The sequence below is a fragment of the Rhincodon typus genome, chromosome 1, assembly GCF_021869965.1.
Source record: "Rhincodon typus isolate 14 chromosome 1, sRhiTyp1.1, whole genome shotgun sequence".
NCBI classification, from domain to species: domain Eukaryota; kingdom Metazoa; phylum Chordata; class Chondrichthyes; order Orectolobiformes; family Rhincodontidae; genus Rhincodon; species Rhincodon typus.
The window spans coordinates 105822340-105847583 of record NC_063332.1 but is presented as its reverse complement, the minus strand read 5'-3'; the positions used below and the strand labels follow the sequence as shown (position 1 = coordinate 105847583).

General features: G+C 39.4%; 2 protein-coding genes across 2 annotated transcripts in view; one reads left to right on the top strand and one right to left on the bottom strand.

Moving 5' to 3' along the window:
- Positions 1-5145: 5145 nt before the first annotated feature.
- Positions 5146-13629, top strand: LOC125481528 (liver-expressed antimicrobial peptide 2-like). Its single transcript, XM_048593247.1, has 3 exons — positions 5146-5252; positions 11054-11205; positions 13281-13629. The coding sequence occupies exons 1-3, from the start codon at positions 5187-5189 to the stop codon at positions 13315-13317; spliced, it is 255 nt and encodes an 84-aa protein (XP_048449204.1). The 5' UTR covers positions 5146-5186; the 3' UTR covers positions 13318-13629.
- Positions 13620-25244, bottom strand: part of LOC109915756 (lysosome membrane protein 2-like) — a 46743-nt gene continuing 35118 nt past the window's right edge. Inside the window, exons 9-11 of the mRNA XM_048604064.1 lie at positions 21792-21843; positions 18793-18951; positions 13620-15250 (exon numbers count right to left, since the gene is read on the bottom strand). Of these exons, the coding sequence (XP_048460021.1) occupies positions 15209-15250; positions 18793-18951; positions 21792-21843 (253 nt within the window). The 3' untranslated portion in view covers positions 13620-15208. The remainder of the gene's footprint in view (positions 15251-18792; positions 18952-21791; positions 21844-25244) is intronic.

Here is a 25244-nt window from a genome sequence, read left to right as displayed (position 1 = left end):
TGGCGTGAGGCGTTTATATATTTACATCAAGCTACAGAAGAAACCCACACGGATTTACACTTCCGTTGGAAGTCATGGGCAGTTATTTCTAAAATGTATCAGAAGTGCTGTTTTTTTTTATTTACAGAATGGCAAAAGAATAAAAATGCAATCTCCAGCAACTGATCAATTCAAATCGCGATCAAGTAGGATCTGGACTCACTTTGTTCAACAAACTAATGGCAAGCATCTTCTGAAAAAATACTGCTTTTGTTTACAAACATTTAATTTGTGACAAAGCTCTAATTAATCGGACTTAAAAGATTCTCGTTTAGAATCACAGTCTCACGTTGTAGTTGTGAGCGTCTTCAAGAAAGGAGATAGGATTGATTATAGGAACTACGGAGGGCCGTCCCTGCTTTCCGCCACAGCCAATGTATGGCAAAAACCCGCCCCAAACGCGTCTTCCCAAGGTTTGAAAAGTTCTCAGCAGAGTCCATCCTTCAACACACATAGCGGACATGATCTTCAGGGTAAGGCAAGACCAGGCTAACTGCAAACGGCTTTCTTTAACTTCACAAGACCCTTTGACTCTGTCAAGCAGGAGGGACTGTTGAACGTGGTCCTCAAATTTTGTTGCCTGCCGAAATTCATCATCCTCCGCCTGCTACAGGATGATATCCAAGCTGAAAACCTAACCAATGGATCCACAACGGCTACAATGTGTGTACAAACTGGAGCTAAGTAAGGCTGTGTTATCACACCAATGTTTTTCTCCATCTTCCTTATCACAATACTCCACCCCATCTTCATGAAGCTTCCCACAGGAGTAGAACTAATGTATGGGACAAAACAGGAAACTGTTCAACCTATATCATCTCCAATTCAGAACTAATACTAGCTCAACCTCTGCCATCAAGCTGCAGAATGCGGTCTGAAATGGCCTAACAAGCCACTCAGTTGTATGAATCCAAGAATCATTGATGCGTTCGTGAGACATAAAGGAAAATGGAGCTTAAGCTAAACATTTTTAAGACAAAGATCCATCCACACAACACTGCCAATGGCCCCTGCACCCCAACCCATCAAGATCTCTATCAAGAGGCCATGACCTAATGGTATTATCATTAGCTGAGCTTCTGGAGTAATAGTCTAATGTTCTAAGTTTCTGGGTTCAAATCCCACACCGGAATTTGAATACCACCATGAATTTAAAATAAAGATCTGGAAGTAAGAATCTACAGTTGACTATGAAACCATTGTCAGGAAAAACCCACCTGGTTCACTAATGTTCTTCAGGAAAGGAAATCTGCCATCCTCACAGGGTTTGGCCAATACGTGACTCCAGTCCTACAGCAATAAGGACGTCACTTACCCTCTGAAACGGCCTAACAAGCCACTCAGTTGTATCAATCCCTACAAGTCTCAAAGAAGTGAAATGGGATGGTCCATCTGGCATCGACCGAGGCACCGGAGAAGACAATGGTAGAAACAGTCCTGTCAATCAAACGTGGGCAAGGTGTCTCAGAGACCTGTGAAGCAATAATCTGAGCAAGTCATACTCATGGAATCATACCTCAGTGTCCCAGGCACCATCATCCCTGAATATGTCCTGTATCACTAGCAGGCGAACACAGCAGAGATAGTGGCACAGTGGGATAGAGGAGGGGGTTGCCCTGAGAGTCCTCAACATTGACTCCGGACCCCATAGGCATGGTTAAATATGGGCAAGGAGTAATCCAAGATTAAGGATGGAAAAAAATTGTGGCCATAAAATCTGCTCCTTTTTGAGGTATTTTCAGTGTTGGAGCCAATTTCTTTGAATTCTTGGAGCAGTAATTATTATTTTAAAAGGCATCTGGATGGGTATATGAATAGGAAGAGGTTAGAGGGATTTGGGCCAAATGCTGGCAAATGGGACTAGATTAATTTAGGATATCTGGTTGGCATGGACATGTTGAACCCAAGGGTCGGTTTCCATGCTGTACATGTCTATGACTCTAAGTGGTTAATGTAGGCGCAGTTGCAACATTTAAAAGGCACTTGGATAAGTGGGACTAGTTTAGTTTGGGATTATGCTTGGCATGGACTGGTTGGACCAAAAGGTCTGTTTCCATGCTGTATGATTCAATGACTCTATGGCTGTAAGGAAACCTCCTGCTGGTTACCACGTACTGCTCTCCTTTTGCTGTTGAATCAATTGAACAACACTTGGGCACAAAATAGTCTCTGGTGAGGGTTTTCAATGTCCACCACCAAGAGTGGCTCAGCAGCAGTACTACTGTTTGAGCTGGTCGGGTCCTAAAGAACATAGCTGCTGGACTGGGATCTGCAGGTGTTGAGGGAACCATCAAGAGGGAAAAACGTACTTGACCTCATCCTTACCAATCTGCTGGCTGCAGATGCATCTGTTCATGACAGTATCAGTGAGAGTGACTACCACACAGTCTTTGTGGAGATGAAGTCCCGCCTTCACATTAAGAATAACCAGCATCGTGTTGTGTGGCACTATCACCATGTGCTAAATGGGACAGACTAGACCGATCTAACAACTCAAGACTGGGCATCCATGAAGCGCTGTCGGCCATCAACAGCACCAGAATTGTACTCCAATACAAATCAGTAAAGTGATGGAAGGTGCCATCAATAGTGCTATTTGCACCTGCTCCTGACCTCATTACAGTCTTGTTTCAACCATTGTCAAAAAGGTCATCAGAGGTGAGGTGAGTGTGACAGCCTTTGACGTTAAATCTGCATTCAACTGAGTGTGGCATCAAGGAGCCCTACCAAACTAGAATCAATGGGTATCAGGGGCAAATTCTCCAATGGTTGGAGTCATACTTGGCACACAGGTAGATGATTTCATTGTTGGAAGTCAGTCATGTCAGCTCCAGGAGTTTCTCAGGTAGTGTCCTAGGCCCAACCATCTTCAGCTGCTTCATAAATGATCTTCCCTCCATCATAAGGTCAGAAATGGGAATGTTCACCTCCTCAGATACTGAAGCAATCAGTGTTCAAATAAAACAAATCTGGACAATATCCAAGTGTGGAGCTGGAAGAATACAGCAGGCCAGGCAGCATCAGAGGAGCAGGAAAGTTGACGTTTCTTCTGAAGAAGCGTCCCGACCCGAAACGTCAACTTTCCTACTCCTCTGATGCTGCCTGACCTGCTGTTTTCCTCCAGCTCCACACTGTGTTATCTCTGACTCCAGCATCGGCAGTTCTTATTATCGCTGGACAATATTCAAGCTTTGGCTGATGAATGGCAAGTAAAATTTGTGCCTTGCAAATGCCAAGCTATGACCAGCATTGATAAGAGTCAATCTAATCACCACCCCTTGAAATTCAATAGTGTTACCAAAACATGAATGCCCCACTATCAACACCCTACAGGTTACCATTGACCAGAAACTCAACTGGCCTTGGCACATAAGCATAGTGACTACAAGAGCAGTTCAGAGGTAAGAAATACACTGGTGAGTAACTTATTTCTTGACTCCCCTATCAATCATGTACGAGACACAAGTCAGGAGTGTGTTGGAATACTCCCCACTTGCCTGGATGGGTGCAGCTCCAACAACAATCAAGAAGTTTGCAGGACAAAGCAACCCACTTGATTGGCACCACATCCACAAACATCCCCTCCCTCCACCAACAACGCTCAGTTGCAGCAGGATGTACTATCTACAAGATGCATTATCCCCAACATTATGTGGGAATCTCTCATCCAAGCCTGAACAATTTGGAGAGGTAGCATCCACAAAGGAACATAAAGTACATTTTGAGCATCTTCAACAGGCCAGGTGAAGAACAAGCAAAAAACAGTGGAAGGTCTGTGAAAACTCAAGCATCCCACCACCTGGTTCAGCAAGCACCATGTGCCCCAGTTGTGACTATTTTTGAAGACCCAGTATTGAACTGTTTTAGTCACCTCAGTGCCCACGTGACTGGAATAGAAGAAAGTCATCAAGGGGCTGCCTAAGAGGAAACAGATATTCTCAAAATTGGTTCCTGTTCTCCAAAAATGAAAGAGTATAGCTTTTTGTTTAAATGTGATTTGCAAATTTGTTTTGAGGAAATAATGAGATGACCTTTTATAGACATTCTGTGAAATAGATTGGATGGGTAAAACCAGAATACTGTATGCTTTCTCACAGAAGGTAAACTTGTATTTGAAGATCTGTAACTTAGGTGTCAGTTTGGCTTAGTGACAGTACTGTGTCCTGTAAATCAGAAATCTACAGATTCAAGCCCTGTACCAATTTTGAAACAAGATGTTGTTAGTGCCCCAACTACCTGTAAGCATCCTTTCAAGCCACTTACCATCCCAACTTGGAAATATATCATGTTCATTCAGTCACTGGGTCAAAATCCTGGAACTTCCTCGCTAATGACATTTTGGGCATATCTACACAAAATAGATTGCAGCAGTTTGAGAAGACAGCCTACTGCCATCTTCAATTAGGGATGGACATAATTTAAAAAAAAACAATACTGAGGGATTGTGCTTCTATGAGAGGTGTTTTCCTTTACTAAGACCTTAAGATGAGGGCTCTTTCCACTCATGTCAATGTGAAAGTTTCCATTTGAGGAAAATCACTCCAAAAAATGTAATTGGTCATTTATTTATTTGCTGTTTGTGGGATTTGGCAGCTAAACTTGAGTAAAATCAAATGTGAAAGTACTCAATTGAAGGTGAGTTAATTTCAGTGAGGTGAAAGGGATCTGGCCCCATAGCTTTTATCAAAGATTTATGTAGAACACAGCAATGTATTTTCTTTGAAGAAACATTCCGAGCACAGGTAACGCAGATAAGAAGGGCATCCAAAACTAGAACTGGAAATGGGGAGTAGGCAGGAGATTGAAACTAGGAAATAGAACCAGTTGCAGGTACGATAGGCCGAATGGCCTGCTCTGTAACGATTCTGTGTAATCTCGGATCACACAATTAACTACCTCACAGTCCTGTGACAGTGCAGATACTGCTCCGTCGTTCAAATTCGAGCTCTTAGGGTAATAAGCCTGAACCAGAATCCAGAACAAGGTTTTTTTTCCCCGGGTGGACTGGCTGTTGCCCTTTGCACACCTCCTGTTCACAGAGAGCCTGCCTTCCTCAGTGCTGATCAGGTGACAGGATAATAAACAATAAATAGCTGAAAGCCGTTCCTACACTGGTTCACAAACCTTGCACTGAAACACTAGACAGCATGAGGGCTAAGCTGAACAAGGTGCTTGCTGTTGCAGGGATGCTTTTATTAATTTCCACCATGACGGTAAGGAACTATTTTTAAAATGAAAGTATGATTCTCACACCTCGATAACTCATTTTAATAATTTAGAAAACAACAGGCGAAAAAAAAATACACATTCGTCCGAACCGGAAAACAAACTGTGGCTCAGCAAGAGTTATATCCGGTCAGATAGGAAACCTCAAAGTATGTCTCAAAGTTGGACTTGCAGTTAGGCAGAATATCTGATGCTGCCGTGCGGGACCAAAAATAGGATAAGTTAGTATTTGCAAGCTAAAAACCTGAAGAACTGCAGGTGCTGTAAATCAGGAACAAAAACAGAAGTTGCTGGAAAAGCTCAACAGGTCTGGCAGCATCTGTGAGGAGAAAATCTGAGGAAGGGTCACCGGACCTGACACGTTAACTCTTGAGTTTTCTTCACAGATGCTGCCGGACCTGCTGAGCTTTTCTAGCAACTTCTGTTTTTGTTAGTATTTGCAAGCTATTGGGGGTTCGTTGCAAAAGAAAACCCCATGTAGTAAGCTGCAAAGGTCTTGCGTGAATAAGGTAGACACAGGAGGCCACGACCCTCTAAATCTAATCTTCTTTTCATGAATATATAACTATGACTTTTTCTTTTAAAGAACTGACGTTTTCCCACGCCAGAAGGAAGGAGTCATACAATATTTTGGTGGTAAACTAAAACCTGTAAAAAGATAAAAATTTTCAGAGAGGGACAAAGACATGTAGAAATCGAACTGTTAATGTTTCCGTCATAGTAACTACGTTTTGCATTTTAGAAGAAATATAAACGTTCAATTGTGTTTTTCAAGAATACAATGCCACTTCAAGGCAGCTTAGCGATATTGAGTAAACTCGTATGGGAACTGGAAGCAGTTACATTTGAGTGTCGTTAAAAATACTTATTTCACGGAATTACCCCATTTTCAAATGTATTGATAAAACTCTACCAGGTTATGTGATCAAGGAGTGCTCTCAAATAGGGAGAGGAAAAAAAATACACATCTTAATAGAACACATTTCTCAAACTAGTTATGGTGGCATTTTGAGTTCTGAGAAGGGGTCACTCGACCCGAAACGTTAACTCTGCTCCCTGTCCAGAGATGCTGCCAGACCTGCTGAGCTTTTCCAGCAATTTCTGTTTTGTTTTTCCTGTGTTTTAATTTGAAGTTTAATTGATACACTGTCGCAATTGCCATCGAAGTGAACCTCCAGCCGAAGAAAAGTAAATAGCGAAAAAGTACAAGGAAATCCTCCATACGTCGAAGAAAATTCTTCTAACTCCCAAACGGGAGAGTATAATTGCCGTTTTTAAGAGGTTCTGGGAATGACCAGTTCTGGCAACATTTGGGGAGAGACAAAAGGATGTGTTCAGGTCCACCAAGTATTCCCTGTATTTTCTGTTTTTTTTTTAAATAGCGTCCTAATTAAAACGATTTTTTGCCTTACGAACAGCATTCTAATGAGAATCTAAAAGGCGAACTGTCCGACATGAATTTACACTTTATATTAAATGCCGGTTTTGTCCAGTAAACCGGGTATTTCAGGGATTCAGTTGTGCGTTGCACAATTTGGATAGCGATAGCATTACGAAAGGTGCTGAATCACAAAGTCTCTATCGTCCTACTGGACCACAGGGCTACTCGGCAGAGAGACGCCTGGTGGTATTTAAGCTGAGGGTCAACCCGCTCGAGGCAAGGAGAGAGCTCGATAACGACAGTCCTTCGTGGTAACCTCGGCAGGTGCGGAAATTCAAACCATGCAGTCAGCCTGGCCCTACATCATGAACCAGCCATTCAGCCAACTGAGCTAAACTCAAACCAGCGTACAGCAAGTCCTACAATGAGAGGGGACAGTGCTCGGCCTAGCCTTTAGGGAACAAAGCAGGCAAGCCCTTGGAGTGTCAGTGGGAGAGCACTTCAGTGATAGTGGGCAGAAATAAAGGGTTTAAATTGAAAGAAGGGTTGGTTTAATTACAGCAGAACGGTGTCTAGCCAAAGTGGACTAGAAGCAGTTACTTATCGGAAAATCTATACTGGAGCGGTAAGAATCTTTCAAAAAAATGGTGGAAACGCAGGGTTAATATGTTCCTTGTCCTAGTCTTCACCTTTTACCAAATATTCTCGAACGCTAGACAGAAGAATAAATAGTATTAGATGAGGAAAAGAGAAGCTTAAGTGGGACTAGATTAGTTTAGGATATCGGGTCAGCATGGACGAGTTGGACCAAAGGGTCTGTTTCCATGCCGTACACCTGTCTGACTAGATGTGGATAAGTGTACTGTAGTTAATATAAGACTTTTAACAAGGTCCCACATGGGACACTAGTCAAGAAGGTAAGAGCCCATGGGATCCAGGGCAGTTTGACAAATAGGATCCAAAGGGACTTTGAGGCAGGAGGTAGAGGGTGACAGTCAGACACTGCTTTTGAGTGGAAACCTGTATCTAGTGGCATACCTAGGGTTGGGTGCTGGGTCACTTGCTGTTTGTAGTGTACATTAATTATCTAGGCATGAATTTAAGAAGCTTGATCAGGAAGTTTGCAGATGACAAGACATTTGGTAGTGTAACAGGCAGGAGGAAAACCATAGGGTACAGGCCAGACATAGAGGGGGCTGATCTGATGGGGAATAGTAAAGGGAATTTAATTCTGCAAAGGGAGATGTGGTGCTCTTTGGGAGGACAAGCAAGGCAAAGGAGTAGACAATGAATGGTAGGAACCCAGGAAGTGCAGATGATCAGAGGATCCACAGTTTATATATCTGCAAGTCTTGGAAGACAACTGGACAGATAGATAAGAGGATAAAGATGATATATTGGAAATTTACCTTCATTAGTCAAAGCATTGAATACAAAGCAGGAAGGCTATAAGGGAGCTGTATAAAACATGAAGTGATGGCTGGAGTAATGCGTACAGCTCTGGTCACCACTCTTTGAGGATGTGACTGTGCTAACAAGGTTGCAGAGGAAATTCAGCAAGATGCCACCTCAGCTACAGTGTTTCAGCAATGAAGAGAAACTAGACAGTCTGAGGTCATTTAACTTAGAGCAGAGAAAGCTGGGTGTGGGGGTGGGGTCTGCTTGAGGTGTACAGAATTACGAGGGGAAGAAACTGTTCCCGTTAGCAGAGGGATCAATAACCAGGGATATAGATGGAAGGTAAAAGGACAGGAGGTTTAGAGAGGATTTACAGAGGAATTGTTTTCACTCAAAGGGTGGTACATATTGGAAACTCACTGCCCGAAAGTGTAGATGGACATTTTAAGTATTTAGTAATTACTAAGCATGGCTTAGCAGGAAAGCATTGATGAATGTTCCAGCAGCCCAAAGGTTGAAGCTTTACTCTGAAAATGAAGTTAAGGCTTTAGTCTTTCCTATGTTAGACCATAAATTCATAGAGCTGTACAGCTTGGAAACAGACTCTTCAGTCCAAGTTGTCCATGCCAACCAGATATCCTTAATTAATCTAATCCCATTTTCCAGCATTTAACCCATTTCTCGCTAAACCATTCCTATTCATATACCCATACAGATGCCTTTTAAAATGTTGTAATTGTACCAGCCTCTACCACTTCATCTGGCAGCTCATTCCATACACACACCACCCTGCGTGAAAACGTTGCCCCTTCAGGTCTCTTAAAATATCTTTCTCCTCTCACCTATGTGCTCTATTTTTGAACTCCCCCATTCTGGGGAAAAGACCTTGGCTAATAACCCTATCCATTTCCCCCATGATTTTATAAGCCTCTTTAAAGGTCATCCCTCAGCCTCTGCTGCTCCAGGGAAAATAGCCCCAGCCTATTCAGCCTCTCCCTGTAGCTCAAATCATCCAATTCCAGCAACATCCTTGTAAATCTTTTCTAAGCACTTTCAAGTTTCACACCAGGGGAATAAAATTTACAGAAGTTAATAAAAGCTAGAGTTAAACTCAGTTACTAGATGTATGGACTTTACATGAATATGTACAATTAGCTCCGGTAGTGGAGCAGTTTCAGCAAAAGGTCCTTTAAGACTTTGCATTTATACATTGGGACAAATGTATAAAAACAGAAACATGGAGACACAGGAACAGGAGTCGGTCATTCAGTCCATTGAGCCTGCTTTGCCACTTAATACAAAAATGGCTGTTGAACACTTCAATACATTTTAACCCATCTACCCCCATAACCCTGTATGCCATTGATAATCAAAAAATTATTAAACTCTAATTTAAACATAAAGATTGAGCTTCTGCAGCCCTCTGGGACAGAGAATTCTAAAGATTCACCATTGTCTGATTAAAAATATTCTCCTAATCTCAGTCCAAAATGGTATCCCTCTTAAAATGTGGTCCTTGGTTCTAGACTCCCAAGCAGATTTTTTTTTTTTTTTTTAAAATAAAAACTTACCTGCAACTACCCTAAATATCATTTTAAGTATTTTCTAAGTTTCAATCAAAACTTCTCTTATTCTGCAGAACTTGAGAATACGGGCCCCGATTGCCCAACCACACTGCACAGGATATGCTTACTGTCATGGGAACAAGTCTGGTGAACCTTGCTCTCGGTCTATGGCAATAATATCTTTTCCAAAACAGAGGCAAAACTGCACACAGTACTCCAGATGCTGTCTATCCAAACTCCTGCACAACTTAAAATGGAGAGGAAATAAAAATAAGGATATTTAACAAAACCAAAAGTCTTGAGAAAGCAAGGTCAAAAAGGCAGAGACATTTTAGGAATTGAATTCATGGGACTGTACAGTTGAAATCCTAGCTTCCTTTTAATAAACAATTTAACTACCTCTTCCCTTTCTGAAGTTTTTCTCCCCTTTATTTTCCATGCCCAATTGATTAAATCACCAGGGTTAATAGACAACAAGTTAGCCATCTTCTTAAGCACTTTGGATGAGGTGAGGTAAGGCAACATTACTTTATATGCAAAGCCTTATGATGGCCCAGAGACCAACTAGATGAAACCAATTCTCAAACTGGTCCAAAATAAGAAGAAGAATTGTGGATGTTGGAGATCTGAAACAAGCAAAAACAGAAATGCTGGAATCATTGAACTTTAAAATGTTTATTGTTTTCCCTCTACAGATGGTGCCAGACCTGCTGAGTTTCTCCAACTGGTCCTTCGGACAGAAAGTAAACAAACAGTCTGCTGGGTTGCCAAGTTTATCATTAGTTGCATGAACTCTATGATATGGCTTGGGGGAGGTGATGACTTAGTGGTATTATCACTGGACCGTTAACCCAGAGACCCAGATAATGTTCTGGGGACCTAGGTTTGAATCCCACCATGGCAGATGGTGGAGTTTGAATTTTAATAAAATCTGGAAGTCTAATGTTGACCACGGTTCCATCAGACTGTCAAAAAAAACCCATGCCCCTTAGGGAAGGAAAGTGCCATCCTTACCTGGTCTGGCCTACTTGTGACTCCAGACCCACAGCAATGTGGTTGATCATTAACTGCCCTCTGGGCAATTAGAGTTGAGCATTAAATGTTGGCCTAACCAACGACACCCTCATCGCATGAATGAATAATTTAAAAAGAAATTGAAAGCTTTCAAGCATGTTCATATGGAAAGTGCTCGTTAACCAGATAAATCAAGATTTGCCAATCAGGACAGTGATATTAAAATCTGATAAATGGTCGTAATCTGTTGAATAGTTTCCATGATTTCTCAACAAACAAAGTGAAGGCAATTACTTGTCAGAAAATTAATTTGTGAACTGACAAATATGCAGATTAAAAAAGTCAATTGAAAAAGTTTGTCATGTAGAATTCATTTGATTAGAACAATTAAGCATTGACACTAAAATATGTATAACACAATTATTTGTAGGTGCAGTTGGCTCCAGTTTCTGACAATCAGAAACCACTAGTTCAGCGGATTAAGAGATCAATGCTTTGGCGCTGGATTACTCAGAGACCCAATGGTGCAACTTGCAGGGTGGATGCTGAATGCATCACCAATTACTGTGCAATTCAGGATACGTATGTATTCAAATACAATTCCTATGATTGCAACTCTCTTATCAAAACAAAGCGTTTTAGTAAGATCCTAAGAAATCTCTGGTTCTAACACATTCGGGGGACATATCATTTACAAAGCATAACTTCAGTAGTATTACAACAAATGGCAGTTTTGTCAGTAAATTAATTTTATTACCATGGCACAAGGTTTAGAGCATGTTTTTAAACTTGGCATCAAGAAAATACAACATAGGAGAAACAAAGAAAATCTTGGGTTACAAAATCCATTTTGTTCTTGACATTTGGGGGGAAAAAGGTCTTGTTGATCCCCAGATGTTAACAAGTCATAGACTGAAACATTCAGACTATACTGCACACAGTTTTACACTGCTTCTTCATACATCTTGGCAATAGGAGCTTAAGTGATTCATTAATATTAGTTAGGGTTTGATTTTGATTAACTACCAATATTTAAAACTGAGTAGGAAATCTATCCTTCATCTTTCATGCTGGAGTAGTTTAAGCATTACAGGAATTAGTTTGCTTTTCTACAGCATGTTCCTGGAAAATGAAGACTTTGTTTTTACCTGTCCCAACACAAAATTCTGACCTATGACCATGAAGCAATATACTGTACTTCTGCTCAGATGAGGCACAGTACATTTTTCCACTTCAGGGACACTCATTTAGGGCAATAGGATGATATGCATAGAAAGTGAATTGTTGGAGTTTGTTAAAATTATATACATTTGCATATCCTATTTTACATTGTCTTGCAGATGTATTCCAGCTAGACAGCCTGGTAGCAACAAACTTAAGGGTTATGGTAAATGTTGGACAATATTGGAGTTCTGCAAGCATAGTTGGAGCACAGTCAATACTGTACCTGTTGTCGCCATCTGGAAGGACACACTGTGATAAGATCCATCAATTATTGGGAAATACAGTGACACTAATTCATATACACCTCACTCCAAACTCCTGTAGTAGTATTACTGTCTATGCTAGCCACCTTCAGTCAATAGATACATTGAAATTCCTACAGCTTCATGCAATACAAGTTTGATGTTAAAGCCAATCTCAGAAGTAGGGTTTGGGCTATTTGCTGGTCATGCAAGCTTGATGCCAAAATAGGACACACAGCTATCTTATGGATCAATGGCAACTGCAAATCAAGTCATTGCTTGCTGTTCATCTTGCAAACTTATATAAATACCTAAGACCACCACTTTCCATCCAAATACAGGTGAAATTTACTAAATAATCCAGAGTGTGCAAAGAATTAAATGAACCAATCAATTTAAGATAATTAAAGTTCACATGACTCACTGAAGTTTGCTAGAAGATACAGGCAATCAAAACACAGGGCACTGTCCCTTGCAAGCAAAGTAAGTTTATCAGTACCCAATTTTTCTTATCATAGAATCCATACACTGTGTGGAAGCAGGCCAAATCGACCCATCAAGTCCACACCGCCCCTCCAAAGAGCAGTCCACCCAGACCCACCCCCAACCCTATCCCAGTAACCCTGCATTTCCCACAGCTAACCCACTTAGCCTACACATCCCTGGTCTCGATAGACAATTTAGCATGGCCAATCCACCTTACCCCCACATCTATGGACTGTGGGAGGAAACCAGAACATGCAGAGGAAACCCACGCAGACACAGGGAGAATGTGCAAACTCCACACAGTCACCCAAGGCTGGAATTGAACTCATGTCTCTGGTGCTGAGAGGCACCAGACAATACAAATTATTGCCCCCTTTGAAATCTGGTATGGCACCCCTCCTGATGATTGCAGGTCAAAAGTCTTCTACAGAAAGTTGGTTTTCAGCAACACCATCGACTGTTCCATACTATCAACTATTTGTACCTCCTCTCTGTCTCGCTCATTCCTTTTGATTAATAGCTTTTCTCATGTTTCCTTCCTGGATTAGTATACCAGTAAGTATTCCAATGAATAGACATTTGAGGTGTATGCTGAAGCACTGATAACCAGCCGTGAGAATATCTAGAATAGCTTGTACTTATAGAGTCGGTTGAAGTACAATGTGAACCAATACAATTTGTGAATGAGTATTTCTCCCGTTGCAGGATTTCAATATGTTCATTACAAACATTCTCAGCCTAAGCCAGTGGACAAGAAGGTCCAAACATCATTATTTTGAAGTAAAGAAACCACGCTTTGGAAACTACTCATTTTCACTCTTCCAAAAATGATCTTTGGATTCAAAACTACTTCACTTCCCTGAAAGTCAAGGAAATCTCTAGCCACAGAAGAAGAATACTGACGGCATAATCACTCAGTGGCCTGAGGTGATTTTGAGAGTGATTCTAACACATACTGTGGAAATTGCTGATTTGCCACAACCTACTGGATGATCTTGTACTGTGAAACTGTACAGGCATATTTGTATGATTAAAGTGCACACATTAAATAGCATATTTTTTATTAATATTTTGGAAATAACATTACGATTACATACATTCTGCAGTGCCAAACATGGGTCAGTACATCATAAAAACTGCTTGAATGAAGTGTTGTGCTTATATTTTTTAAAAAAAATCAAAAAAATTATCTAAAACATCTTAATCCATATTAAAATATATACAGAGTGCACTACTTGGCATACAGGGTGAAGGTGAGTAAGGCCGGTCCTAAACAGAAATTTACAGTTGCTTTCTTGAAAATTTAGATCATATTTTGGACAGTGCTTAGCATCACATTATTGGCCTAAACGTAGAAGGCCAAGTTCAGAAATTTAACCATGACATACCATTGGTAAGTACAGTTGCTGGGACAGATTCAAGGGTGGATGTTAACTTGATTATTAACCACCCTAGTAAATGATGAGCTAACATGTTAACAACGTCTACAAAATATTAATTTGATACATAGTGTAACTTGGATCCTTAAATTGCTTTTGTTCATGCACTAAAGTTTTGAAATGCCACAATTCATTGGCAAAACTCTCTACATTACATGAATATGCCAGCGGTGATGTGAATAGTAAACTGCCCACAATTCCACTAGTGGATTCACCAGAATACAAAACACAGGAATAAGAGGGAGGGATGTGTAAATAACAATATGTCCTTCCTCATATCTTTTCTATTACATTCTGAATTAAGTCATATACAACTGAACTGATGATGGCTGGGGTGTAATTAAAGACAAACAGTACACAGAGACACCAACAAAATCCAAATTTATACGTAGAGACAGAACATTGTTTGGCACTGACATTCCTCATTAATTTGACTACCTTCTTTCTCCCCCAAATATGAGCAAAACCATTTTTTCCACCTGATCTCATAAATACTTTGATATTATTGACTGTAGCATCATTACTCTCTTTTCTAATATCACAAGAGGTGTATTTACAAAAAATACTTTCCAGTCCATATGGCGAGTGCAGAAGTAAATATAAGTGCAGCTAAGGGATGGGGGAAAATGAAGGAAGGATGTTATTTAGGAATAAGTGTTCTCATCTGAACAAACCAGATCTCTCTAAAACAGAAGAAAACACCCAACCTGTAACCACGATCATTAAAGTCAAATAAGCTAAGTTACATATACTTCAATATATACACAAATAAAACTTATTCAAAAACCTCACAGTGCCAAATACAACATTGCTATGACAGTACACTTCATCATAACTAAACACAGATCTTAAGCAAATGCTTGGTTACAGAAGTTCTGCCTTTACAAACTAAAGTCATAGTGGTCAACACTGCAAAACTGCAATAGGTAATTCATTTAAAAATCATAATTATTACTTAAATTTATAAAAGCTGCATTTGATACTTGAAGTAGTGTTATATACCAAAGTATAATTTCGCAAGCTGAACCTTGAAAACTTATTAGTTATGTCAGTAGAATTTAACATTATAGATAACACATTGTGCTCTGTGAGACTTGGAAACCTGTGGTAATTCTAGAATGTGTCAAAGAAAACAAACGTGCATCCTTTGCATAGTTTCTCTCAACCAGGCTGCAGAAATACTGGCATGAAGTTTCAAGATGGTTTCAAAAGGGGTGTCCTTTCTGCCTCTGATGCCTGTTTATGAAAAAAATATATTTCATTATAAAACTACAAGAATAAAGCAAGAGAAGTATGCACCATTGACCATGCCAACAAACTCCTGAGGAAGGTAAATGCTTCCTCACTGACATATCCACTCTCTTTTCCTTCCAAAACCCATGAACTAAGGATAAATCACTCAGTAATTTACATCATCACAGCTTACCTTTTCACTCAGCTCCTTCCCAGATGATCTCTCCTCTTGCCATCATACATTACCAAGCCCTCCACTTTGCCAGCCTACTTTGGCCTCTCTACTCTTAAGACTTGATCACAAGTCAGGTCATACCTAATTTCTTCCTTGTGTTTGATACTATTCACAGCCCCTTTCTAATGTATGCTTTTCTACATCTCTTCCTGAATAAACTTTTCAGCAAGTTACTGACCATTGCACTTTAAAACTACCATCTGGACTTTTGTTATGCATTTTACTGTCTTTGTAATTTGTCAATTTGTTCCATCATTCCCTCATCCTCACATCTGAAGTACAGAGGTTTATAAAATCATGAGGAGTCATGGATGGGGTAAATAGACAAGGTCTTTTCCCCCATGGTGGGGGGAGTCCAAAACTAGAGGGCACAAGGTTTAAGGCGAGAGGGGAAAGATTTAAAAGGGACCTGAGGCGCAACTTTTTCATGCAGAGTGTGGTGCATGTATGGAATGAGCTGCCAGAGGAAGTGGTGGAGGCTGGTACAGTTACAACATTTAAAAGACATCTGGATGGGTATACGAATAGAAAGGGTTGAGAGAGATATGGGCCAAATGCTGGCAAACGGGACTAGATTTTAGGATATCTGGTCAGCATGGATGAGTTGGACCGAAGGGTCTGTTTTCCATGTGTACAGCTCTGTGACTCTACAGTAAAACACTTATTTTCTCCCATTCTATTTGATCCTCTGATTATGTCCCATCTTTACCCTCTCAGGTTCAAGGCAATGCAATGGATTTTCCCCATCTATAACCAGATATGGCTGGACTCCGTCAAGCAAAATCAGATCACGATAAAACTGTATACGCCAAAATGATTGGAAAAGTAACTATAACTCTCCGTTTCTTTTCTCCAGCACAACTTTCAAACTTTCTCAATAACAACGAACTCAGAATTCTCTGTCACCAAGATTCAGACTATTCATTTAGCACTCTTTATCTTGCCCCTGCCTCGGCATTGAACCCATTTTCTCAGTCTGGATTTTGAGAAAAACCTTGAAGATTCCATAAGGGAAGTTAATCATTGAAGGGAAGTTCATCTGATATCCTGACCAATATTTTAATCAAGTAACAGAGAACTCTTGTTGCAATTTGTACAGTCAAGTCTACCATTTTACATTAATAGTTAATTCCAGTTTGAGTTAACATTCCTCCGTCAACCATTAGTTAAGTCCTCATTTGATGAGCAAGAAACATCCCTCGAGAAACTTGAAAATAATGGTGATATGTAAAATGTTTTTGGTGCACAAGAAAGATTATGCACTGTACAAGTTAAATTCTTTGCTTCCTTACAATGTAATCTCAAGATTGGTTACAGTCCAACAGGAAAGAAAATGAACAAACTATATACAGTCCTCCCGTGAAAACTGGTGTTTTGTCACCTCATAATAGCCAATTAGTTAAGATAATTTTTGAATCTTCCTCAATAACTTCCCAAAACTCAATTTTTGACAATTATGTTGTTCCATTCAATATGCTAATTTTGATGTTTTTGTTCATTCAGGGTGTCTAGGTATAAGTGGAATGGCCAACATTTATTACCCATTCTCAAATTGGGTTAAATTTTGGTTCCTTGCCCTTATCCTAACTTTATCTTTGCATGATCCACAAATTCAATTGATCAAAGTCATACAATATAGATTCTTAAAAAAGTACTGGTGTTAAAATGGCAGAAGAATTTCAAACATTTTTAAACTTCGTTTAAAAAAAAGCAAATAAATTATTCATTAAACTTCAAGACCGTGGAAGAAGCTACTTTTTGTAAATTAAAAAAATTGCAAACAATTAAATAAGTTTGTGTTGTTGATTGTTTGGCCAAATCTCCTGTGAAAGTTAAATGTTATCCTTCCTTTTCAGAGAACATTTTGCAAGACAAGATATAGATTCACTGAAAGAACAAAATGTTTAAGTCATAGGAAAATAACAAATACTATAGCTTACAGTAACAGTTGAACCATTAAAAAGATGATGTACTCAATAAGACAGCCTCTGCCACCAAATTTCCTTCTGCAAACACCCTCCCCCACCACCACCACCACTACATTCTGGACACTGAAAATAGTCTGGCTTATTTTTTTTTTAAAAATGAATTTCAACACTGTTCTCAAAGTTTACGACTAGGACCAAGGACAAAGATTAAGAGAGGTCATCAAATACGTGGGGAAAAGATGGAACTCTCATAATAGCGATTATTTTTCAAATTCTTAAACTGTAATGGTGGATTTAAACATGTGCACACTGAAAATTCGTTCACATCTGTGATTATTAGGCCTGTAGCATCACCACTAAGTGCCTGAAATCTAAACAATCAGACGTAATGTTTATTAAATTGGGTCTGTTAAGAAATATATTGTGTTTTAATACTGTTGTGCCTAAGTGAAGTTCTCATTTTGAACTCCTGTTGCACCATCATATACAGAGCTTTCACTTGGAAGGGGACGTTTGATAACATCACAGGCAGGATCGTTGAATCATGAATTCTCTATTTCTCAATGTCTTCTGTTGAGAAATTCGCTGCTGGGATGAGGAAAAGAATATGCCCTCCATCAAAATGTCACCCAAGTTCTGACACCTCTAATAGATACGAGCAAATAAGCTTTTTTTCAAGCAAGTTTAAGGAATAAGGCAACACAATTAGTCTTTTCTCTGAAGAAGAGCTTTATCAGGCAAGATAAAGTTACAAACTAGAAGCTTTGGTCACACAAAAACTGTTGTCAACATAATGGAGACACAATTAATGCAGGTAGAGACGTGTTAAAAATAGGCATATATTGTCTATTTTCTTTGATCAGAACAGTATTTGTGAACTTTTTGTTTTACCTAGCTAATGGAGGGATGTGGGTGGAGAAAGTGATGTTTGATTGGTTTGGTGAATTTTATCAGTTAAATGTGCACAAGTTGCGTTTGTTGGGGTTACAACAAAATGCTACATGCAGCAAATAGTACATCATTCATCAGTGGAAATTTAGGCCAGGGCAATGAGGTGTTGCATTATGAAACAGTGCAAACACTCAAAGATACAGGACCTGTTATTTTTGGCTCATTCTTTCAATGATTCAATGGTTACAAGAGTGGCAATTTGTAAGGTGCAGATGGCACTGGATCTGAAGTTAGAAAACAGCACAAGCCAGCAGACTGAAGCAGAAACTTGCTTGCTCTGTACAGGTTATCACTCCTCAACTAAAATTAACAGAAGTAATTCAATCAGGTTAATAAGTATCCTATATGCCACCATAAGATTCATGTTGAATGGAATATAACCAGGGGGCAGCAAAATCAGAGCACTTTTCATATACATCATGAACACATACCTCATTAACCTCATTGCGATTAGTGCACACAAGTATGACAAAGATCAAACCAAAGAGAATCCCCAAACCCATTATCATAAATGGAATCACAGTGACTACTTTGGACTGCAGGAGCATGGAATTCAACTTAGCAGCTGATGCATTGTCAATCAAAACACTCTGGAACAAGAGAGAAAAAAAAACATGAAGCAAAAGCAAAACTGAAAGAAACAGGAAATAAAAATCTACTGGACAAGGTAATCACAATCTACAATACAAATATTTATTGTTCTGAAAACAGCAAAACCATAAGCTGGTTCACTGCAATAAATTGTTCCACACTATCCACATTAATTTAATAGCCAACAGCCACTTGGTAAGTATACACACTTTTGATGGAATAGCAGAACTACTTGTAAAGCAGACCATATATTAGTGAGGTAGCAAGAATTGCAGATGCTGGAGTCAGAGATAACAAAGTGTGCAGCTGGAGGAACACAGCAGCCCGAGCAGCATCAGGGGAAAGGGAAAGCTGATGTTTCGGTTAGGACCGTATATAAAGTCATTTTAATTCTATAATTGCAATGTACAGTGTCTCCACTCCAATTCTTTGCTCTGCCTTTGGAATAGAGCAGTATCAACAACAATGCTTTCCAAATTTTTCCCCGTTCTGACACATCAAAATTGGGTGACTGGAGTGAGGGGGAGGAGTTTACTGTAGGTCTTTTTAAATATTATTAATTCTGCCTGTTTTCTGTTAATCTCAATGCACTGAAGTTACTTCCCAAAAATGCGACATCCATATTTAAAAAAGTCAAGATATTGTTTCTTGCATTCTTGAAAATGGATGACTCCTATCAATGGAAACACATTGCCACATCAAAACAAAAATTAAATGCAGCAGCCTAATATGATCCTAATCAGTCAATGTGATACACTCAGAATGTGGATTAGCAAGAAACATTATTAAATTAAAAAACTAGGGCAATTTGGAAAAAGGAAATCACAAGGTAGAGGAACTGGGTGGATAAACTCTTCAGAATGGACAGCAAGGGAAAACAATGGGAACATACAGGTGCCACCAGTCCTGTAATTTTGGGGGCTTCATGCTCCAGGTCCAGTTTGCATGGGAATGTCTGCAAGGATCTTAAAGTGTCCCAACAATAGTCTGCAAACTCAGGTTTTGGGAGTTTGGAATTCAGATGGGATAACAGTTAGCAAATGGCAATCTAAAAACAAGCCTAAAGAAAAAGTGAATCAAAGTGTGAAATTAACACTAACAGTCTGCACCATCCAGGCCTGACCTCAATCAGTTTCTCCCCCAACGTTAAATGGGTTGGTGACCCACAGCTTACGAAGTGCTGTTCTATGGCATTGTCTTGCTTTGTCACTGGAGAGAAAAGTATTCTAGACTGTCCATACTTTAGGCCTCTAAATATCAATTCTTGATGAACAGATTCAGTACTCAACATGGCAGTTCAACCAGCATTTTGTCTGCGGAATGGGAACAGTCTCAATTAAATGATGCATGTTGCAATTTTGAAACTTGGAAACCATCCAACTCCCTCCCACCTCACTCAGTGAAACAGTAAATGAGACCTTGGGTCAGAAATGATTGCAGAGGTATGAAATGAAAATCCATTGGAAGACAATTTAGTGAGTTAGAAACATTAGTAGTTACAGCAAGGCACTTGGATAGTTTCCCTTGTAAAAGAGAAATCATATTTGACAAATCTACTGGAATTATTTGAAGGAGTATGTGCCGTCAATAAAGCAGAACTGGATGACATACTGTACTTAGACTTCCAAAAGACAAATGATAAAGTGCCTCATCGAATACATGGTTGTATGTTCGCAAAGGTTATTGAGGCAAATGAAAGCTCATGGTATAGGAGGTAACATATTGGCATAGGTGAAAGATGGTTGGCTAAAAGGAAGCAATTAGGAGTCATAAATGGGTCTCTTCCTGATTGGCAAGGTGTTACAAGTGGTATGCCATGAACATCATTACTGGGACCTCAACTGTTTACAACTTATACAAATGACTTGGATGAAAGGACAAAAGGTATGGTTGCCAAATTTACTGATGACAAAGATAGGTAGGAAAGTAAATTGTGAAGAGGACTTAAGGAAGCTACAAAAATATACAGATAGATTAAGCGAGTGGGTAAAGACGTGGCAAATAGAGAAAATGGGAAATTGTTATTTTTGGTAGGCAGCATAAAAAGAAAGCATATTGTTTAAATGGTGTGAAACAGCGGAGCTCAGGAGGTGCAGAGGGAACTGGTTGCTCTTGTGAATGAATTGTACAAGGTTAGTATGCAGGAACAGCAAGTAACAAGGAAACCTAATGGAAAACAATGATCATTTATCATAATAAGAATTTAATACAAAAGTAGGAAGGGTATGCTCGAATTTTGCAGGGCTCAAGGAGGAATGGAGTGAATTGACAGTCAGAAATGGTTTACTCAACTAATACACTGAATGGGGGCTAGTTGTGTGAAGAGGAAAGGGTGGAGAGGCTAGGCTTGTACCTTCTGGAGTTTAGAAGAGTAAATGGTGTCATGATTGAATCACGCAAGATCCTGAGTGGTCTTGCCCAGATAGATATGGAGTGGCTGTTTAGCACTGTATATAAATCAGTGTTACTCATTTAAAACAGATATAGCCTTTTTTTCCCTCTCTAAGAGGGTCAAGAGCTTTTGGAACTCTCTCCAATGTAATAACAGTAGAAGCAGAGTCTTTGAACATCTAACAATCCTCAAACATCTTTAAGGCAGAAGTAGATAGATTCTTGTTAAGCAAGGGTGTGAAAGGTCATCAAGAGAAGGCAGGAATGTAGATTGGAGATTACAATCAAACCAGTCATTATCCTATTAAACGGCAGGGCAGGCTTATACAGCTGAAAGGTCTACTCTCGCTCCTAATTCTTTTATTTATATGGAATAGATTAGTGCCTTCACATACTGGCAATAGTATTTGTATCATCAACCTGACGAATGAGATTTAATTAGTCTTACCTCATTGAGGTACATCACAGGAAACACAAGTGTTTGGACATTCTCAGTCTGACTGCAAAAGTAAAGCAGAAAATTTTAGTAATAACTAGAAAATATTCCTTTCAATTTCTGTCCTCTACAGTTTTACAAAGTCACCTTCCTTCTACTGCTCTCCTTTGAGGACAAACAACTGAACATGGAATTATTGGGCACTTTTTAAATCTTTGCACAGGTTAGCAGATTTAGCAGGGCAGAAGTGGATGGATTGTATATACTGAGGAAGAAAGGGGAACGGGCATCACTGCTCAACTGCCAGTCCTCAACCACTGCGGACCTATCAGGGTGGGCTGGATAGTAATGAGAAGGAATCCATTCTTGCATTCCACATCGCCTGTTGTGCAAGTCAAAAGCACTGGAGACAATTGAAACATCCATCATTCTGAATGATAGCGAATGCACTACACGCGTGACTTCGGACTATAACATAGGTCACTATATTAATATATGCACTGAACACATCGAGTCGGCTTTAGCAGCGATGCAAAAACAAGACACACTTAAAATAAAGCTTCTGCAATTGAAAAAAAAAACTATTCCTGCTTCCAAGTACAAGTATCTGAAAATGGTATGAATCCAACACATGCCATCCATTTCTTTTAAAATTTTACACTCTTGGACCTTTATTTATGCCAATGGACCTAGGATAACACCTACATCCTTACTTTAACCCTAAACATTGTTACAATCCTTGTCGAGACCAGCTCTCTCCTCTCTACTTTACCTGGGTGAATCTTCCAGTGACCTTTTAAAAGACATCCCTTCACCTCAGACCTTCTGATTGCAATTGAATGGATGTCTCATTGCCAGGGACCCTCTGGTGATTCTGTGCAATTTAACCATTGCTTGGTGGTTAACCTACAGCACGTTTTGTGGATTTTCATCCTCTAAAGTCTTAGTCTGACAGCCTCTGGGCTGCGTGAAGTTGCAACAGCCTTCTCCTGCGTGCCCCGAGGCTAAAGCATGGGCCTCCATTTTCATACTGTATTAGGTGCTGGCAAGTAGGACTAGTGTAGATTTAATGCAGCCTTGACAGTACACACGATGGGATGAAGAGCCCCTTCTGTACTGTATGACTCTACCTTTGACCTGGGCTTCTCTTCTCATGGCAACCAGGTGACATGGATTTCTCTCTAGGCAGACTTTGTACGAGGTCACATGCTTCTCTTCACTCTTCTATTATATGATTGATTGAATTCAATCAGTTTAAAATACAAATCACAGCATACATTCTGTACTGCCGAGAATATTTCCATGCAAGAGATGAATAAAATATAACTCCTCTATAATGCTCAGTTGTCATTACAACATATTTTGCCAATGCTTCAGGCACAATTCAGTTCTGAATTACATTAGTTACAGTTTCATATTAGGCCATAAATGAAGTTATGTATCTTGTAGGTAACAGCAACAAAATGTCGAGAGGTCTTATAACCTATATCTACTATATAAAAATATAGTTGGACAATGAAGAGTCACACAATGAAAGGCAAAATTGTCATGATCCACCACAAATTTTTTTTTTGGAAATGAAATCACTTAGAATAGAATAGTATGTAAAGTATCATTTTGGTATAACAATGCAGTAGTAGGTTGTTCACGTGGTTGGGCAGTGAAATACAAAAATTTCTGTTGCCAAACAGTTGGTGATTCTTGCTTTTTTTTAAAAAAAAAAGATTGGATGGGAATTTAAACCACATTTCAAGAATTTCTTTTGGAATATAGCCCTTTGCCTGCCCGACAGAGCCCAATGCTCTGTAAAAATTGCCTTGGATCACAGACAAAAATCAAAAATGCATATGACATTATCTTTTAAATATTATAGTCTTGGGGAATCAATTAACTTCTTTGCATTATGCAGAGGGGCAAGGTTTATACTGATGCTCCCAAACTTGCACTTCAGGTGCAGCAGGCAAGAAATTTAAATCTCAACTCTGGTATGTTTAGAAGGCTTTATCTGGATCACTAGTCAACTTGTGCCATTTGCCATCCTTCTTCAGTTTATTCATTAATGAAGCAACACAAATTTACATTCTCACTTTGAAACCTTCACGAAAAGAAATTAAGAACTGGCTGTAAGTACCAACTCAAGTGGAAACCAGGACATGAAAAGCTGCATAATGTGTCCTAGAATACTTAAGATAAATGAGAGTTATAGCCGAGAGAGAAAAGTAGTGAGAAAATAAAATGGGAAAGCTAAAGAATAATGTGGTAAGCAAAGCTGAAGTAATGAAAACGTCATTTTCAGTTCTAAGATAGTACAACACAAACTACTGTGGCAGTTTTAGTAACTTATTAACATTATTTCACCTTCACTGTACACAAGCTTAAAACATACAAAATCAAATGGTCCAAAAAGGCTAAAATTTCATCGATCTACTGCAGGTTAAGGAGTTTGATCAGTTGCCCTTATCACTGGACTGAAATTTTAAATCCACGAGGTCTGCACATCTGCAATGCAATCGAGAAGGTGCTGCAACTGAAATTTTCTGGTGCAGTACATTTAAAAATTAAATGCCATACAAGGCAGAAGTAAAAATGATAAGTGTGCAAAAGGAGACCAATTCAATTGTTTGCACAATTACAATGCATGATCACATTAGTTAGATGTATTTGGTTTGGTGGAATTCTTTTGTAGATCAGTTTCTGAAAAACTGTTTGAATAAACTAGAAAAAGAGCACTCAAAAGGATAGTGGAAGTTTTAAGACACTGATGCAAGGAACAACATATTTCCATGTTGCCTTTTGACAATATCTACTAACTAGACTGCACTTTATAACTTACTTCAGTTCCATCAACTCACAGTCATTGCACTGAACTGTAAAATGATTACAGGTCATCTCACAAAGTGACTTACATAAGTACATAACCATTATATAATTGGATCAGTACCATAAAAAACATACCTTTAGTGACAGAAAACTACCGAAAAACATGATAGATAAAAATTGACATCAACTAAGAAAAGACTTATCAAGAGAGATGACTAAGAGAAAGAGATGGCCAAGAGTGGTCAGTTTTTAATGAGGGTCTTTAAAAGGAGGGAGAGCGAGATTTAGAGATGTATGGTCAAGAATTCCAAAAGGCGAGTGCCTGGAGAGCTCACGTCACTGCTAACAACAGAGTTAAGAAGGTGTTAGGTGCCTCATCGAGTGTGAGCTTCAATTCTTGCACTTAAGTCTGGAGTGGGATTTAAACCCATAATCTTTTGATTTGGAGACCAGAGTATCAATAATTGATACTCCAGAAGGGTGTGTAGGTTTCCAACAAAGAATAAGAGAAGGAAGACTGCATCATCTGCAAAGGCAGAAGGCAGAAACACTGCAAGGTGGTCCCAATCATTCTGGTTCAACACATCACTGACGTCCGAACATTGACCCATCAAAAACATTCAAATAATGATGGTGCCTCTCCAG

Coding starts and splice junctions, on each gene's coding strand:
- LOC125481528 (XM_048593247.1), top strand. CDS start 5,187: ATGAGGGCTAAGCTGAACAAGGTGCTTGCTGTTGCAGGGATGCTTTTA. Junction 5,253..11,053: donor TATTAATTTCCACCATGACG/GTAAGGAACTAT, acceptor AATTATTTGTAG/GTGCAGTTGGCTCCAGTTTC. Junction 11,206..13,280: donor TACTGTGCAATTCAGGATAC/GTATGTATTCAA, acceptor CTCCCGTTGCAG/GATTTCAATATGTTCATTAC.